This window comes from Myotis brandtii, unplaced genomic scaffold, assembly GCF_000412655.1.
Source record: "Myotis brandtii unplaced genomic scaffold, ASM41265v1 scaffold655, whole genome shotgun sequence".
Lineage (NCBI taxonomy): Eukaryota > Metazoa > Chordata > Mammalia > Chiroptera > Vespertilionidae > Myotis > Myotis brandtii.
Genome location: NW_005370542.1, coordinates 3,010,609 through 3,030,175, shown reverse-complemented (window position 1 = coordinate 3,030,175; position 19,567 = coordinate 3,010,609). Strand labels below are relative to the sequence as shown.

The window sequence follows — 19,567 nt, the reverse complement described above, 5'->3', positions numbered from 1 at the left end:
CTTCCTCTACGTCTATTGCTCTATCTTCTTTCTTAAAAATATATATTTTATTGATTGTTTGCAGAGAGGAATGAAGAGGGATAGAGAGTTAGAAACATCGACCAGCTGCCTCCTGCACACTTCCTACTGGGGATGTGCCCGCAACCCAGGTACATGCCCTTGACCAGAATCGAACCTGGGACCCTTGAGTCCTCAGGGCAACGCTCTATCCACTGAGCCAAACCGGTCAGGGCCTATTGCTCTATCTTCTTTTCCTGCCCCTGGTTCTTCCCAGGATGCGAGACCGGCTAGTGCTGCTCTGTGAAGCGGAGGCCAAATAGGCTGGGGAGGGGGACCACGTCCGCAAAACCCCGGATGCTCCTCTCAATGCCTGGCCCCAAGCACAGATGGGCTTTTGGTGATAAGAGCGCAGAAGTGGTAGGAGGTGCCCTTCTCGGGTTAAAGGGTCCTCATGATTGATTGCATCCCTAATAGGACAGGCACAGCTTCGCTGGCAAAAAGTCAAAAGACCCCTTTTGCCCCAAATGCACTGACCAGTGCGACTCCCGTAGGTCCCCAAGGAGATGCTAGGCCAGTGGTTCTCAACCTTCTGGCCCTTTAAATACAGTTCCTCATGTTGTGACCCAACCATAAAATTATTTTCGTTGCTACTTCGTAACTGTCATGTTGCTACTGTCATGAATCGTCATGTAAATATCTGATATGCAGGATGGTCTTAGGCGACCCCTGTGAAAGGGTCGTTCGACTGCCAAAGGGGTCGCGACCCACAGGTTGAGAACCGCTGTGCTAGGCCAACACTTGAACATCACACGCAATATATGGCCTGGTGCCCGTTAAGAATATCACGTAACAAGTTATTTACACCTGTGATCAAATGAAACCAATCAATCAAGCACATTTTAAACTGTCCTAGCTTTGGCCCCATTATCACTTTGCCTTTGGCCGATGACTTTAAAATTCAGTAATGAATTACTCAGTCACGTTTGAAACATCAGGGAACTATACGTTTTCGTTTCCGTGAGATTCCGTATGTAAATTACTCATCCCTTAAACTGAATCCAGGCAGGGCATGTTGATCTCCTTGGTTATGGACTGTCAATGTGTTAGCAATTTTGGAAGGAAAAACACATGGATAGGGTAAGAGAGATGGGAGTCAAAACCAGTTTGAGCTGAAGTGCATGCATTCTGAATGTTAACGCAACACGGGGTGAGCGACGGGGTGTTCTGTGTTTACGGAGCACGTGTCTTTTCATGTTAGAGTTCAGCGTCACCGGCATTTTCCAGGTGAATGTGTGTGTGTGTGTGGGGGGCGGGGGGGGGGCGTGTTTCCGCCCTAATGGGCCCGGGCAGCCCATCCTCTGCCCAGTGAGGCCTCAGCTGTGCAGCCAACTTCTCAGCGGGACCCCGCACAGGAGCCTGTCACCCACCTGACCAGATCGATGACCCGCTCCCTCGGCGCAGCGCTGACTGACTCATCATTAATCATTACGATCTGATCTCCCGGGATAAGCTTGCCTTCCGAGGGGCCACCTGGAGATAAATGAGAGTGAAGTGCGGGTGAGAAGACCGTGGTTAATCGACCCAGCGTAGCCTCCTCTTCTCATCGTGGTTCACGAAGAGCAAAGGATGCCAAATGGGGCTCTGCTTCTGTCCTCAACCCTGGCTGCACATTACAAGGAACTGGGCTTTCTGGACCAGCCCCAGGCCTGGGTGCAATGAAAACAGAACCTTTCGCCCGCCGGTGTGGCTCAGTGGTTGAGCACCGACCCATGAACCAGGAAGTCAGTGGCTCATTTCCCGGTCAGGGCACATGCCCGGGTTGCAGGCTCCATCCCCAGTAGGGGGCGTGCAGGAGGCAGCCGATCCATGGTTCTCTCTCATCATGGATGTCTCTCTCTCTCTCCCCCTCTCCCTTCCTCTCTGAAATCAATAAACAATATATTGTTTAAAACCATCATCAAATTCATTAAAAACAAAACACAAATGATGTTCTTGTACTTGACTGAATAATTGAACACGTGACACCCAGAACATGGAACTCAAAGCGATTCAGTTGTTGTCCACCCAGCCAGCCACCTGGCACAGGTGGCACTCAAGTGGGGGCATAAACTCTCTCCTTTCTGGGGAGTCAGAGAGAGGGACAACCAGAACATGTCCCCACAGTGTGAGGGACAATAGTCATTTCAAGCTGTGGAGCTGACAGTCAGCGCCCACACATGGAATTCTGACAATCACACGGGAGATGTTTTCTTGCTGCTGGATATGCAGGCAATCACTCCAATTCAGTCAAACGAATGGTTAACATTCAAAATGTTGGTCAAATCCAGACAGATTTTCAGGATAATTGTTTGAATCATAGATGCTAACTACTCTGATACCAGAAGCACTCGCAGATGAATACGACATGCTCTTACATTTGACCTATGCTTTTTAACCAGATGGAAATATTATTGTTTAATCAAGTGACTTGAATCAAAAATTCTAGAGGGAGCAACATAGAGTTCCTTCCAAGATATGAAGTAGTGGCATACATCAGCGAATTGTCACCGGCCCTCTAGTCTGAAGGCCGCGCTGTCTGGCATAGAAAATCTGGTCACGCCACTGAAATCACCAGGGACTTCAGCAGAGTCAGTTTTATGAGAGACACAGTTGATTTGACCAGCATTTTCACTCATAAAAATGACTGGAGACAGTACTCTTTGACCTGTGTTTTCACTTTGTTCTACTCCTCTCAAAATTGTCTAGCTGTAGGTGTTAGCGTCTGCAGCTAAGGAGCTCTGGGGCAAGGAAGGGTTGAAGGAACAGTGAGGTAATGCAAGAAATTGAAAAACTTGAAATCTTGAGGCAGCTCCCGGGAGAATCTGACAACCAGAGATGTTAAAATAGCCCACTATTCAAAACAGCCTGCTAATGTGATTGCACCTAGGAGAAAATATGGGTATGTACACACATAGAATACTACACATATGTACATGATACATAATATATGTGTGTGTATGCACACAACTGTCTTCCATACGCATGCTCTGTGTGTACATGGATAATGCTCAAACCTCAGTAGGAGGTGCTCAGATGATTTGTTTTTTGCATGTTTTCTTCTATACTATCTACTACATTGTATTGTTATAAACCATATGTGTTGTTTTTATCATAAAAAACAACAGATCTTTTTTATTTTGAGGATAATATTCTCAGCTGCATCCAGCTCAGCCACCCCACACAGACAACTAAAGTACAATCCACAGCTAATGAAATCAAAAGCTGGGCAGAAGAAGTCCGAAGTGGCGAGGCAGTGGTAGGAGGGAAAAGGAAACTTATTCTTCTCTGTGGGAGTCGAAAGTGGTTGACTTTTTTTGGGTGCTTGTCCTGGGGCATATTATGTCCAACTAGAGGCCCGGTGCATGAAATTCATTCACAGGTAGGGTCCCTAGGCCTGGCTGGAGATCAGGGCCTATCTGTGGGGCGACCTGCGGGGTGATGGGGGGCCCCCCGGTGGCACCTGCCTTGGCTGGCCTGGCACCACCGATTGCCAGCCCTGCCACCGCAGCTGGGCTGGGGTCAGCTCCTGCCTTGAGCGTCTGCCCCCTGGTCGTCAGTGCGCGTCATAGCAACCTGTTGTTCCGCTGTTCGGTTGATTTGCATATTAGGGTTTTCTTATATAGGATAATAAGATATAAAAATTTAAGTCAAAAAAATGTATACTAGCTCACTAGTTGCTTTCATTTCCCTAAACTGACAGGCTCAGCTGGTCAAATATTTTAGAGTTTAAAATAATAATGATCATTATGGAATAAATATATACCTGGCCCTCTTCTAATGCATTTCTTTCTCTCCCTGGCCCGGTAAGGCAGATATTATGATTCTCATTCTCCAGACAATGTAGAAGAGTTACGTTAAACTGAAAGGCAGGGGAGTTCACATAGAAGCTAAAAAATCTAATAAGGGGGCAGAGGCAGGGTTCAAAGCCATCAGACCCAGGCAGTCTGATGCCACAGCCTGTGCGCTTCACTACTGAACCCTGCTACTTATTTGCAAAATCGCAGAAGCAGCAACTTTCCTTTGGTCTGAAGATAAATCCATCGGAGCCCGTTGAAATAAGTACATAAATGTGTATAATAAATCATTACTAAAAAGAGCATTGTTTCTAAAAGGGAAAAGACAGCCCATTGCATCTTTATATTCAACTGTGTTGATAGTGGAACATCCGTATAGTCCAAAGAGAATGTCTGAGCAAAGTCCTCCTCATTGGAGGAGACAAATGAGGCGAGCAGATTGTAGAATTTATGAGATTTGCCACACACTCTATGGGCCAGTGTTTTTTTTCCCCCCCCCCCTTAAATCTCAGTAGAGTGTCCAATAATCATTCCGTTGTGGGTCTTCAGGGAGACCGAGATGGGCTGCTCCAGGCCAGCCTCAGTGGGCCCTTCTGTGTCGCACTGCAGACCAGGGAGTACTTAGCTCCAGGCTGTAGGCTGGCTGCCCCCCGAGTTCATTCTGGGGCTGAGGCTGAAGGGGGAGCAGCCCCTTGAGGGACATTCCTATGGCCATGCAGGAACCACAGAAACAAGCTCAAGCATATTTCCAACTTTGGCTTATGGCACCCTCGCTAATATGCCATTGGCCAAAGTCAGTCACCTGGTCTCACTTAACAGCAATGGTGTCAGGAACTATCTTCTGCCCCTAGTGGCATCCGTGTCAAAGAATCCAACAACATCAGTGAGTAAACCCTACAGTAACTTAAACGCCGCTGCCTGCTTTTGTCACGGAGGCGTTTGTCATGAGCTTACAGAAATGCAGTAGGTGCCCGCCTCTGGTTATTCCTCTTCACCCACTAAGCAGGGGTCCTCAAACTTTTTAAACAGGGGCCAGTTCACTGTCCCTCAGACTGTTGGAGGGCCGGACTATAGTTTAAAAAAAAACTAGGAACAAATTCCTATGCACACTGCACATATCTTATTTTGAAGTAAAAAAACAAAACGGGAACAAATACAATATTTGTATTTGCATGTGGCCCGCGGGCCGTAGTTTGAGGACCCCTGCAAGGAGTGGGTCGTTTCCATGGTACAAACGATGGATGTGTTTTCCTAAACGGAGCCATCTAATGGGTTTAGCAGTCTAAACCTTGTTTCCATCGCCATTCCTGTCCCTCTATTCGTCTGACTCTGTCCACATGCTGGGAAAATTCACTAGCCCTCCCAGCCTCGAATGGAAATTAAACTAGCTTTCACAGCCTGCAAGGAGACTCGGGAAAATGAACAGTAGGCATCCCTGCAGAGGCATGACGGGCAGTCCCAGGAGGCCGAGGGCTGGGGTGGGGGGGCGGGGGGCGCTTACCTGGTGTCACTGAGCGAACGACCACTGGCTTTTCACTCCCCGCCACGAAGCCGAATCCCAGGACGGGGTCCCTCCGCATCTCCACCTTCCGCGGGGCCGGGGGGATGATCTGGCAGCTGTCCAACCGGGGGTCATCAAATGGGATTGCCTGAGTCATGTGACTGTGGGAGAAACACACACAAGAGAGACGAGGCATCAGTGTCTGCGGGCCGTGGCCCGGTGATTTCATCCTCTGCCTTTTCAAAACCTCCTACTCTGCTTGGTAGAAGAGCGCGAGAGAGAAACCTCCATGTGAGAGAGAAACGATGATCCGTTGTCTCCCATTCGAGCCCTGGCCAGGAATCGAACCTGCAACCTTTCGGTGTTTCTCTGGCTCCTAAGGAAGTCTTCACTCAGGCGCATTATCCAAGGCAGCCTTATTTGAGGGTAGAGTTCTTAGTTAGAATTCTAGAAATCTCCTTAAAGCAATGTAAGCCAAGGTTACATTGATTATTTCAGCGACACAGACTTAACTCACTATTTTCTCTCTCTAATCTTCTTCAGTAAGTAAAAGCACATCATTTTGAACGAAATACCTGGAAAGAGGCTACTCTATCTGCCATCTGGACAACATATCATTCCGATGCAATGAAGAAAGACGGAGAAGGAGGGTTCTGCTGTCCTCGTGTGTAATTAATAAGAGTTAAGGAAAATCAATGGCAACCCTCCAGGGTCTGGCCTTCAGACACATCTCTCTGACCAGGGCAATCAAGTTCAAAATCTCTTGGAAACGGAAACGTCTTTTCCACTTAGCAGCTTTGATTTGGAACGTCGGGGAAAAGAGAGCGTTTGCTGAGATCTGACACGAGGGCCGCGTGCTGACGGTCATCTGTCATCCTAGTTCATTTTCCGAAAATCCCCTTCTATGGAGCCCATTGACCCCACCCACCTCCTGTCCGCAAATGACAAAAGGAAGAATAACTAGGCCAAGTTCACTCTTCTCAGGTGTGAGCCAGGTGCAATTCCCACCACATCTTCTGATTCTAAGCCAGTGGTTCTCAACCTTCTGGCCCTTTAAATACATACAGTTCCTCATGTTGTGGTGACCCCCAACCATAAAATTATTTTCGTTGCTACTTCATAAGTGTCATGTTGCTACTGTGATGAATCGTCATGTAAATATCTGATATGCAGGATGGTCTTAGGCGACCCCTGTGAAAGGGTCGTTCGACTGCCAAAGGGGTCGCGACCCACAGGTTGAGAACCGCTGTTCTAAGCGTTAAGTACTTGATCAGCTAGGTAATTTGCAAGAACAGTGCAAAATGAAACCGTGGGGCCCCTTGTGAACACACAGTTAGGAACGTCCAGAGAGCTGAATGTGGCCTTGTGTCAGTGCTTGGGTCATGCCCATGAAGCTGGTCCTGGGGGTGTGCTACCCCCAACCATTCTAGAAACAGCCAGGCTCACAGGCGAGGGGCTGTCTTAGGTGACATGGCAGGTGTTAGCCTGGGCCCAGAGAGGAGACATGGCTACCGTGGCGGCACACGTGCTTGGCAGGAGGGGACGTGGGCAGACCGCAGGGGGGCAGGTCACATGGAGAAGCATGGTCCTCCAGCCCAGCCTGTGTGGCTCAGTGGTTGAGCGTCGACCTATGAACCAGGAGGCCAGGGTTCGATTCCCAGTCAGGGCACATGCCCAGGCTGTGGGCTTGATCCCCAGTGTGGAGCGTGCAGGAGGCAGCCGGTCCATGATTCTCTCTCATCATTGATGTTTCTATCTCTTTCTCTCTAGAAGACTACCATACTTCTTTAATATATATATATTATATATATATTAAATATATTAAATATATATATTAAAGAAGTATGGTAATGTGAAGGACAGAACTCAAGACCCTGATTTAACCAGCAAAACCCATCCAGAGTGAACCCCGGTGTCCAGGGTGGGAGCCTCAGACAGGGCCCAGGCAGGGAGGGGCTGAGATACAGGAAACACGTGGGGAAGTCAGGGCTGGGAACCAGGACAGCGGGAGGACCTCTGATGTCCCTACAGCAGCCCGTTGGGCGGGAACTTGACCTCTGACATCGCCCCCTGACATCGATCCCTCTCAGGCCTGAAACAGGCGGGGCTGCGTGTGCCTGGGGGAGAAAGGGGCCCCCCCTTGGGGTGGTAGCCCTCATTCCATTCTCTTGCCTCCTCTGTAAGAGGTCCAGCTCGGAGCCACCTTGGGAAATGAGTCTCTCCTTTTATCCCGGGATGGAACAAAGGAAAAAAGGGACGGGAGAGCCCCATTTTTGGAGCCTGGCCCTGAGCTCTGAGTTCGCACCATAGTCCATAGAAGACATGCTCTACATGAGCACAGAAGTGAAGTGATTCGCTAATGGTCGCGTGTTGAAGAACAGAGCACGGAACTCTAGTGGGCGGAACTGTCAATTCCAAGAGTATAGAGGGCCTGGGGCGACGGCTCCGCTGCCATGGCCAGTCCTGTGAAAAGCTTCCAAGCTTTTCCGAAGTTGCCAGGCTTGGCTGCGCATTACAGTCACCCAGGAAGCGTTACAAAGTCCTGATGCCCAAGTTTCACCGCAGACCAACCACATCAGCATAGCTGAGGGCGGCAGCCAGGATCCATGCTTATATATCTTTATTTTTATTGTTGTTTTTAAAATATATTTTTATTGACTTCATAGAGGAAGGGAGAGGGAGAGATAGAAACCTCAATGGTGAGAGAGAATCATGGATCTGCTGCCTTCTGCACGCCCCCTACTGGGGATGGAGCCCACAACCTGGGCCTGGGCCCTGACCGGGAATTGAATCATGACCTCCTGGTTCATAGGTCGATGCTCAACCGCTGAGCCACGTCGGCTGGGCCAGGATCAATTTTTAAGAATATTCCCCAGGTGATTCCAAAGTAGAGCAAGGTTTGGGGACCATTCTCCTGCCCAGGAAAGGCTGGGGTCCAGTCCCCCCTCTAGATTTTAAGAGGACACAAGTGATGAGTTCCTCTAGCATCCATCAGAGAGGTAAGTGAAAATACTGGAAGCATCTGTAGCTTCATTACCCTCTTGCCACTACATGCTAGTCTGCAATTTTTAATTCCCCATTCATAAACTCTCTATTATATCATTATTTTAGTAATACCCGGCACTTATTAAATACTAATTTCATGCTATGCATTTTACGAAATGCTTTCCATATGTTAGTTCATTTAATTCTCCAAAACAACTTCATAACGCACTCTTTTCATTAACACCTATTTCTTGCACGCCCACTGGATTCTCAGTTCGGGGGATACACTAGGAACGCAAACAGAATCACAAAATAATTTGTTCACTCCAGTGTTCCGAGGCAGAGACGAAGCTAATAAAGGAGTAGGATGTATGGCCTATCAGGTCATTACCAACACGAAGGAGAAAAATAATGGGGGAGGAAGCGTAGAGAGCTGCTGGGGGAGGGGCAGGGGGAGGGTACCGCAGTGTGATATCAGGGGTCAGGGAAATGCCTGAGGAGGAGCCTTTCCGGCAGTGGGACCCCCAAGTGCAAAGGTCTGGAGGGGTCCCAGGCCTGGAGTGAGCATGCGTAAGGGACAGCCCAGAGGCCAGTAACAGGGGAGGCTGGAGGCAGTGAGGGGGGACGGGTAAAGAAGTGTTGGGGGGAGCCCGGCCGGCATGGCTCAGTGGTTGAACATTGACCTATGAACCAGGAGGTCACGGTTCAATTCCTGGTCTGGGCACATGCCCGGATTGCTAGCTCGATCCTTAGTAGGGGGCATGCAGGAGGCAGCCAATCAATGATTCTCTCTCATCATTGATGTTTCTCTCTCTCTCCCTCCCTCTCCCTTCCTCTCTGAAATCAATACAAAAAAAGGAAGTGCTGGGGGGAGATCAAAGGTCACACTAGCTCTTGGAAGGACTCAGTGTATTGCTGTGAGTGAAGTAGAAGCCAATGGAAGGTTCTGTGTGAAGAACGTGATAGCTGCTGTACTGAGAACAGACAGGAGGGGGCGCTGGTGGGAGCAGGGAGAGCACTGCAGGACGCACTGCATCAGTCCTAAGGGAATAAATATCACGCTGGCTTGGACCAGGGTGAGGGTGGCAGAGATGGCAAGGAGTTGTTGGGTTTTTCACATGTAGAGGCGGCTGTGACAGAGCAAGGGGGGGAATTTCTACTCTGGAACCTTCTTCCTGCACACACAGGGCGTCCCGGTAAGGATAGATCTGTGAGCACGTTGTCTAATGCAAGTCCTATATCCTGATGTATCCAAATTACAGGAGACATTTCTCTCCAAGGAGCTAATACTTTCGTGTTTGCACAGGAAACATAGACATGCTTGGGCCTAGGGCCCAGTGGTCGGCAAACTGCGGCTCGGCAAACCGAGCCACATGTGGCTCTTTGGCCCCTTGAGTGTGGCTCTTCCACAAAATACCGACTTCTGCGCATGGGCCACGAAGTTTCAATCGCACTGCATGTGCACGCCCGCACGTGGTATTTTGTGGCAGAGCCACACTCAAGGGGCCAAAGAGCCACATGTGGCTCACGAGCCGCGGTTTGCTGACCACGGTTAGGCCAACCTGAAGTCCGAGATGCTAGTTCAGAGTGAGACTTGAGAGCCAGACTCCCTGGATTTGGAGCTGGGCCCCATCACCTCCTAGCCCTCGACCTGTACAAAGTACTACATCACTCGGTGCCTCAGTTTCCACATCTGGAAAATGGTGACAATAATAGTAACAATCGCATAAGAAGGTCGTGAAAATTAGATGAATGAATAAATGTAAAGCACTTAGCAAAATGTCTGGCTCACAGTAAGCAAAAAGCACTAGCTGTTCTTTTCATCTCTTGAGGTCCATGAATAAAAAGGAATAGGTTTCAGACATCATCCACTCATTCAATCTTGTTAAAATATGAAAACAAACTCAATAACGTTTCAAATACCTAAGCCCAATTCTCAGGGAAATGCCTCACAAACTTGGCGTAAGCTCCGTGAAGCAATATGTCCGCGATTACAGGAGACAGGAAGCAAGAATAAAATGCACTCTCTGGAGAATGAAGCGCTGTTAGTAAGTTTTCCTCAGCCATGTTTCTGGATCACTTCAGTGAGCGCTGAGTCCAGGGCTGGGGAGTGAGCCTGGGGCATGGGGAAATAAGCCAGTCGGAGAAAGATAACTATCACATGATCATTTGCGGAATCTAATGAACAACATAAACTGATGAGCCAAAATAGATCCAGAGACAGAGAAGCATGGAACAGACCGTCCAACCTCAGAGAGAAGACAGGGGAGGGTGGGGAGGGGGGATAAGAGATCAACCAAAGGACTGTATGCATGCATATAAGCATAACCAATGGACACAGACAGTAGGGGGCTGAGGGCATGTGCTGGGGGGCGGGGGGGGATGGTCAGGGAGATGTTAATGGGGGGAAAAGGAGACATATGTAATACTTTCAACAATAAAGAATTTAAATTTAAAAAAAATCCCCGAAAAAAAAGAAAATGAGCCCAACTAATTATGTTGCAAGGGGTGGGACACAGGGGCAGGACCTTTCATCCCAGACACTGCCGTCCTCTGTGTCAACAGAGAATCTGACATTAGGCCCTTTCATTTCATCATTTCATTGTCGTTTCCTCACCCAAATCAGGTTTGAAACCCACAACCAAATGTTCATTTTGCGGTCGCTGCTTGCTCTAGCGTTTTCGTTTATTGTTCATCTGTTTTTTGTTTTTTCACTTTTTTGTTTTGCTTGCACTTGGAGGACAACCTTCCGATGGCATTATCATTTTCTTGCTCAACAGGTCGGACTTTCAGAATAAATGATCTAAAAATCATCGACCTCTGTCGTTTTCCCGGTGAGAATGACTCTGCATTAAGATGCTCTCCCAGGAAACATCACTCGGTTCTTCGTGTTAAGGCAAGCACTTTTTGGCTCTCTCCTTGCAATATTTTTTATAAAGTTGCTTGAGTCGTTTGGTAATGAGCTGAAATAGCAGCATTTTCTTAACCTGCTGAACATGCTTTGGTGAATTCTGCTGCTGAGCCCAGAACACAGCTGATGAGCTCTACAACCCCCTGGCCCCAGCCCCCAACCTTCTCCAACAACCACACAGAGATAGGCCAGAATCCATGACCTGAAAGCACAGGTTCACTGCCATGAACAATGTGTCCGAGAATGGGAGGAGCAATCTTCCTGAGCCTGACAGATTCATGTGAAAATGAATGAAGGCAGTCCTGCTGCCTAACTTCCCAGAATAGGAGGAGGAGATCCCCTTGAACTCTTGGAGTTTTCTTCCTCAGTAGAGGCAAAAGGTGGGCACATCCACTGTATTACGAAGCATCACTTGGACTAAGGTAAAGCTCCCTGTAAGGAAACCCGAGGTAAGGTCCTACTTTGCAACATGTGCTGAGTGGAAAGATTTATTTATTTGATTGTTTGTTTGTTTATTATTTTTTAAATCCTCACCCGAGGATATTTCTCCATTGATTTTTAGAGAGAGTGGAAGAGAGAGGGAGAGACAGAGAGAACACATCGATGGGGTTGCTTCCTGCATGTGCCCTGCCCAGGGCCTAGGCCGAGGAGGAGCCTGCAACCAAGGTATGTGCCCTTAAATAAAATCGAACCTGGGACCCTTTGGTTCACAGGCCAATGCTCTATCCACTGAGCCAAACCGGCTAGGGCCTGAGTGGAAAGATTTAGAAGCCATTACCTTTGGGGTAGACTTAAAGAATCGAGGAAGATGGTGGCCAATGGGACACCTGGGTAGTTACAACTGGAACAAAAAGGAGTATAAATAAACCTGTACTTCTGAGTGCCTAGTTCTGCTGGAGAAAGTCATCGTTGGTGGTACCTCTCAGGGAGGGCCAGCTGTGATTACAGGAGAGAATCAAGTGCTTATCTATATATCTATAGTAATAAAAGGGTAATATGCTAATTAGACTGGACGTCATTCCGGACTTCCTTCCTGACGAAGCAGGGGCCGGAGGGAAGCCAGCCTGGGTCCCAGGGGCCTGCCAGCCACTGGAGGAGGGAAGCCCGGGTCCCGGGTGCCAGAAGGAAGCCAGTGCCGGAGAGAAGCCGGTGCCGGCGGCTGGGGGAAGGAAGGCCTACACTTGCATGAATTTTTGTACATCGGGCCTCTAGTATATATATATATAAAAGGCTAATATATAAATTGTCTGCTCGGGAGTTTGACCCGGAGAGCAGGAGTTCAACCACTCGCTATGACGTGCACTGACCACCAGGGGGCGGTGTGGAACATGGCGGGCAACCAGCTGTGGTGGCAGGGCGCTGAGGGAGCAAGGGAAGGAGGTGGGGAGGCCAGGCCTAGGGACCCTACCCTGCACGGATTTTGTGCAGCAGGCCTCAAGTGTATTATATTCTCATCTTCAATTACTCTTCATTTACTTCCAGGACATGGTTCACCACTGGATGCAACATTGCTTTTCAGTGCCTTCCCACCGCCCATAGTACACATTTCTCTACTCCTTGATTCTGCTAACATCTCACTGCCCAAAGCATGCTGAGCCCGGATGTGAGAAACAAACAGAACTGGTGTAGTTGGGCATGCGCTCTTGCTGCTCTATCACCACATTGAGAAGAGCTTCTCAAGGTAGCTGCAGCCCCTTCAGCTGGGGCTCCAGAGAGGACACATGTGGGCCAGACCAGAGCACACATCTCAGTGAGGAGCCCCGTATAGCAGAGCTGCCACCCCTCACCCCCAAGTCCCAATCAGCCAGCTGAATGAGGAATAATAAATGATGAAATACAACACTAAATTTGGGGGATGTTTGTTACGCACCAAAAGCTCACTCATACAATCTATAAATAGTGCTCTTGATATTGTTGTCAAAACCCTGAAATTCCACATCCCAAAAGGATTCTTTCCAGCAACCATATTCCCCACACCATTTGTAACATAAATATGTTACCTTGGACAAATAACAGACACTTCCAAAGGAAACATCTCTCCTCATTATCCCTGTATCTTCCCTCATCATCCCTGTTAACATGGCAGCCATGGCAACCCGGTCATTCTTCAAACTTTCTCACATCCCAGGCAAGACTTGGGTAGTGGTGGCTCCCAATGCAAGGCTCAACAATTCCTAAGCCCCATTATGGCCTGTGAGAGAGCCTATTAATAAAGCTCTAAGCAAAACTGCTATTAGGCAAGCCAGAGTTCCCCAGAGTAAGAATGGAAGTAGGAAAGGTAAAGAAAGCAGAAACATGGACTGTTAAAGTTGATACATTACAAATGAGAGTGGAAGAGAGAGGGAAAGACAGAAAGAAACACTAGACCCATTTTTAGGTTCCTAGCAAGCCAAAATTATTAAATGTGTGGCAAAATAAATTTTTTCTTGCCTGGATGGCATGGCTCAGTGGTTGAGCATTGACCTATGAACCAAGAGGTCATGGTTCGATTCCCGGTCAGGGCATATGCCCAGGTTTCGGGCTCGAGCCCCAGTAGGGAGAGTGCAGGAAGCAGCCAATCCATGATTCTCTCTCATCATTGAAGTTTCTCTCTCTTTCTCTTCCTCCCCCTTCCTCTCTGAAATAAAGAAAATAAAAAGAAGATAAAAAGAAAACTCACATAGTACTTGGAAAGCTAAGAGAATCCAGTAGGCTTAAGCTTAGAAATCACAAAATGTTTAGAGGGATCTTGGAGAATTTTAGGAGTGTTTGAAATACGTGAAGCCTAAATATGGTAGACTAAATATGAACATTTCAGGTCCCTTCAAATTAATTTATAGATTTAATGCCATCCGATAACCCCCCCCCCCAGCAGTCCTTTTTAAAGAGTTCAATCATGAAAATTCTAAATTTTATATAATAATATAAAAGAACACTCTGAACAAGAAAACCACTCGGGTTGTCTAGCCCTACAAGGGACCAGAACGTATTATAAAATAATAATTCTGCCCAGCCGCAGGGGGCTCTGTGGTTGAGCGTAGACCTATGAACCAGGAGGTCACAGTTCGATTTTATGCCAGGGCACATGCCCAGGTTGTGGGCTTGGTCCCCAGTAGGGGGCGTGCAGGAGGCAGCTGATGCATGATTCTCTTTCATCATTGATGTTTCTCTCTCTCTCTCCCTTTCCCTTCCTCTTTGAAATCAATAAAAACATATTTTGGGGGAAAATTAAAACAACAATCTGTAGGGTACTGTGACAATGGCACCGCTATAGGAAAGCATAAAATGATCTGAAAGCAACTGTGACCAGAATAAAACAAGGGTTTCAGGGTAAATTTAGAGACGCCTGCCCAAGAATTCCATACAAGCGAGGGCACCGCAGAAACGAAAAGTGCTTTATTTAGCATGTCAGCCATATGGTTGCCTTGGCAAAGAAAACCATTGCATTAGAGTAGAGTGGCTATGACAATGTTTTGTCCTCCACGGGGGTTGTTGGCTACCTGAGGACAATGAACTAAAAGAGTTGTCTCTTTAGAGTAAAAGAGATATTATAATCATAAACGGGAAAGAACCTCATTTTTTAAAAGAAACTCGGGTGGTGGCAAGGACACAGGGAGACAGATGTTTGGAAAGGATTCTAACACTGTGTTTGTTTTATTGAAACGTATGCAAATAGGTATCTATGAAAAGAGCAGCCTTTGAAAACTTGGGAACGAATTTTTCCAACCTGTTTCCTAACCTTCCAAAGGAAGCACGTTAGTGGACTGAACTCATTTGTTCAATATAAGAAATGCAACATCTTCCATTTGGTGGGCAAGGACAGGGGACGGCCATTGAGGAATACGGAGCTGAATTTCAACAAAACCCCTTGTGTAAGGGGGATTGAAAAAGAGGAGGTCATGAGCTAGTGCGCAGGGGGGTAAAACACCTCGTGCATTTACTTCTTCATGTTTCTATGTTTCCTCTTTTCCTCCCTGACAGTGATTAAAACCAAGTAGAGAAAGAAGCTGAAGTTGCACGTTTTTATTCATTAAAGCAGAAAGCCAAGATGCTTGAAAATAAGCAGGCATGCTCCATCACTTCGCTGTCATTTAAAATACTTAATAATTTCTAATGCAGCAGTGACAGCAAAACGTTTTCAAATGATTAAAATGTATGTTTCATCTCCATCCCATCTTATTCTAACATCTCATTCTAACAGCTTTCTTACACATGCCTTATACTCTCCATAATATTTTTTTGCAGTAGTGCATATATGCATAAATTATGAATAAATTAATGTATATGGGGGGTGTTCAAAACGTTTTTACTAAGAGGAGTACAAAATCAAAAATTGTAGAGATTGCAGGGCAGGCGTGGCTCAGTGGCTGAGCATCAACCTATGAACAAGGAAGGTCATGGTCAGGGCACATGCTCTTGTGCAAGGAGGCAGCCAATCAATGATTCTCTCTCATCATTGATGTTTCTATCTCCTTTCCTCTCTGAAATCAATACAAATATATAGTTGTTGTTTTTTAAAATATATTTTATTGATTTTTTACAGAGAGGAAGGGAGAGGGATAGAGAGTTAGAAACATCGATGAGAGAGAAACATCGATCAGCTGCCTCCTGCACACTCCCCACTGGGGATGTGCCCGCAAAAAAGGTACATGCCCTTGACTGGAACCGAACCTGGGACCCTTGAGTCCGCAGGCCAACGCTCTATCCACTGAGCCAAACCAGTTAGGGCACAAATATATAGTTTCTTAAAAAGGTAGAGATTTCTGTTCTGTATGATCCATACATCCCTGAGTTACGGTGTGAGCCCAAAGGGGGAATTCTTAACTCAAACCTGAAGGACAGAATCCTTGATATTACAAAGCTCCCCTTAGCTCTTGAGAAGTCCAGCTCTCACATTCATAAATCTTCAGTGGCATTTGTAGAACCTAAAAATGAAACTGGTGGCCCTAACCGGTTTGGCTCAGTGGATAGAGCGTCAGCCTGCGGACTCAAGGGTCCCAGGTTCGCTGCTGGTCAAGGTCATGTACCTTGGTTGCGGGCACATCCCCAGTAGGGAGTGTGCGGGAGGCAGCTGATCGATGTTTCTTTCTGGATGTTTCCTCCCTAGCCCTCTCCCTTCCTCTCTGTAAAAAATCAATAAAATATATATTTTTTAAAAATTTAAAAAAAATGAAGCTAGTATCAGGGCCCAGGTCATGCTGCCCAAGATATCCCACAGTGGCATATGGATTCTTTTGAATTAAAGTTACTTAAGAAATTGCCTTGGCAAGAAGAAAACCCTGACCGCACTGAGCCCTAAAAGCATGGATACGTCTCCCACGTGATGGGTGCCCTTCCTGCTTCCGAGGGCTGAGAGATAACCTCGGCACAAGCTCTAGCCGGTGTGGCTCAGTGGATAGAGCATGGGCTTGCGGACCGAAGGGTCCCGGGTTCGATTCCGGTCAAGGTCACATGCCCGGATTGTGGGCTCAATCCCCAGTAGAAGGAGTGCAGGGAGCAGCCAACCCATGATTCTCTTACATCATGGATGTTTACATCTCTCTCTCTCATTCTTCCCCTCCCTTCCTCTCTGAAATCAATAAAAATATTTTTAAAAATTTAAAAAGAGTTCAAAGAATCCAGCATGGAAAGCTTGTATAAACACGCCATGCAAGGCGTGACTAATTTACAACCCCAGTCCGAAACCTGTTTAGATCCCTCAGCAGCAAACACCCAGACCTTGCTGACATCTCTTTCTAGTGAGCACAAACTTTCTTTGTCCTGTCAATTTCTTCAACGAATTTAGCATTTCTTTGTCTAAAAAGTATAAAGGTTCCTGGTTCCATCATTTCTTTCAGCCTCATGTTTTTGATCTGAGCATCATATTATGCTTATCTCGTATGCACGTATTAAACGGTTTCTTTCTGTGAATCTAGTCTTGTGCTAATTTTATGATTTTATTATTAGTCCAGCTATAAGAATAAAGAAGGGGGACTTCCCCCTTCCCTGACAATGGTAAGGGATCACATTGATGACTAAGAACTCCTGAGAGAAGTTCAGAGAAGCTGGTAAGAAACTCACCGAATCAAAGGTGTGGGCCAACAGTCAGTTTTTTTTCATTTATTTTTAAATATATTTGTATGGATTTCAGAGAGGAAGGGAGAGGGAGAGAGAGAAACATCAATGATGAGAATCATGGATTGGCTGCCTCCTGCATGCTCTCTACTGAGGATCGAGCCCGCTACCCAGGCATGTGTCCTGACCAGGAATGGAACTGTGGGTAATGGGGGAGAGTGTTAAGAGAGAGTGAGTATGACGAAGAAATGAGGTGAGAGAGAAGAACTACAAGGCAAGTGAGAATGCTGTGCAATGTCAGCCATACATCCTTTGTGTAAACAAGAGGGTATCCTCCCTGGAGAGGTCAGAGGCTCTAAGGCAGTGGTCGGCAAACTGCGGCTCGCGAGCCACATGCGGCTCTCTGGCGCCTTGAGTGTGGCTCTTCCTAAGCCTTAGGAGTACCCTAATGAAGTGAATAACAATGTACCTACCTATATAGTTTAAGTTTAAAAAATTTGGCTCTCAAAAGAAATGTCCATCGTTGTACTGTTGATATTTGGCTCTGTTGACTAATGAGTTTGCCGACCACTGGTCTAAGGATTAGGTTCTGGTATGGAATAGGTCGAGAAAATAAAAATCCTGAAATTCTCTCCACATTCTGGGAGACTAAAGTAGACTATCTCAGAAAAAAAAGGTTAACAAAGTTCTTAAATGTTAGCTTGAATGCACATATTATTCAATTTCTCTCCGAATTAGAATATTATTCCTTTTGAGGATTATCGTTCAAAGGAACAGAGTTTAAACAGAACCCAGACTGACACATTTTTCCAGTCACGCGTTCAGCTTTCGCAAATGAGATGCAATAAATCAAGGATCTATAAGGGCTTGTATAAATTAACGTCCAAAATAGGTTCCATTAATTCATGATCAAATTTATCCTTCAAGGACTCAGTTCGATTTGTCAATAACACCACTGAAAGCCATTTGAACAATTAGCCAATGATCAACAGCAAGTTCATCTACTCAGAGATTTTTGTCATCATTTAAGACAATGACTTTAGCGCCTACAAAATGCTTATTGACTGCGCCTTGAGAATCTAATTGTAGGATCTAAAAGGGCAAAATGTTTGTCAGTTTCCCTAAAGCTGCAAAATCCCTACAGCGAGGCTGGTAATCAATCATAATAATTGAGTTTGTTCAATGTGTTTAAGAGATAGCTTTTCTGCTAATGACACGCTAATGTGTCAGAAGCAATAATAATCGAGTCACATTCTCGGGCTGGTTACTCTCAATCTCACCTCACACCATTACCACCAGACATGCAATGCTTCCAAGGAACACTGTCTTCCATGAAGATTTATGGGGATTAAAAATATAAAAGACAGCCTGGCTGGGGTGGCTCAGTGGTTGGGTGTCAACCTATGAACCAAAAGGTCACCCTTCCATTCCTGGTCAGAGCACATGCCCGAGTTGGGGGCTCGATTCCCAGTAGGGGGCATGCGGGAGGCAGCCGATTCATGATTCTCTCTCATCATTAATGTTTCCATCTCTCTCTTCCTCTCTGGAATCAATAAAAAATATATATATTTTTAAAGTGGGCTAGAGGACGCCCTAACCGGTTTGGCTCAGTGGATAGAGTGTTGGCCTGCGGACTGAAAGGTCCCAGGTTCGATTCTGGTCAAGGGCAAGTACCTTGGTTGTGGGCACATCCCCAGTAGGGGGTGTGCAGGAGGCGGCTGATTGATGTTTCTCTCTCATCGATGTTTCTAACTCTCTATCCCTCTCCCTTCTGGAGGAAACAGAGGCTTTGGTGCGCCTACACCGTGCAAGCAGGGAAGCCCTTCTAGTTCAGCAGGGAGAAGAGAAGACTCATCGAAAGGAGACTGGCAAGGATCTGGCAAGATAATGAGTTTCCTGTCACCCATCTCCATTTCAAAATAAAAATATTAAACGTCAGAAATTGCACGAAGTGCCACAATGTTCTGATATTTTTCGTGATATCTACTTCGAGCTATTTCCTTAAAAATATTTCATTTTTCAGACCCAACTTAGCTGACAACCTAAATCACACTTCAATTCTCCCCATTAATTAATTCTGCGTTACCCAGGGATCTGTTTTTAAAAGGCATTCCAGCCCTAGCTGGTTTGGCTCAGGGGATAGAGCGTCGGCCTGCGGACTGAAGGGTCCCAGGTTCGATTCCGGTCAAGGGCATGTACCTTGGTTGCGGACACATCCCCAGTAGAGGGTGTGCAGGAGGCAGCTGATCGATGTTTCTGTCTCATCGATGTTTCTAACTCTCTATGTCTCTCCCTTCCTCTCTG

General features: G+C 46.7%; 1 protein-coding gene across 3 annotated transcripts in view; it reads right to left on the bottom strand.

The window, feature by feature from the left end:
* Positions 1 to 1,008: 1,008 nt before the first annotated feature.
* The window catches only part of FRMPD4 (FERM and PDZ domain containing 4), a 616,060-nt gene continuing 597,501 nt past the window's right edge, over positions 1,009 to 19,567 (bottom strand). For 2 of the 3 annotated variants that reach the window (XM_005880816.2, XM_005880817.2), the window contains exons 3-4: positions 5,335 to 5,495; positions 1,009 to 1,530 (exon numbers count right to left, since the gene is read on the bottom strand). In XM_005880816.2, the coding sequence (XP_005880878.1) occupies positions 1,394 to 1,530; positions 5,335 to 5,495 (298 nt within the window). In that variant the 3' untranslated portion in view covers positions 1,009 to 1,393. The remainder of the gene's footprint in view (positions 1,531 to 5,334; positions 5,496 to 19,567) is intronic. The other variant, XM_014528843.1, reaches the window with a different exon arrangement.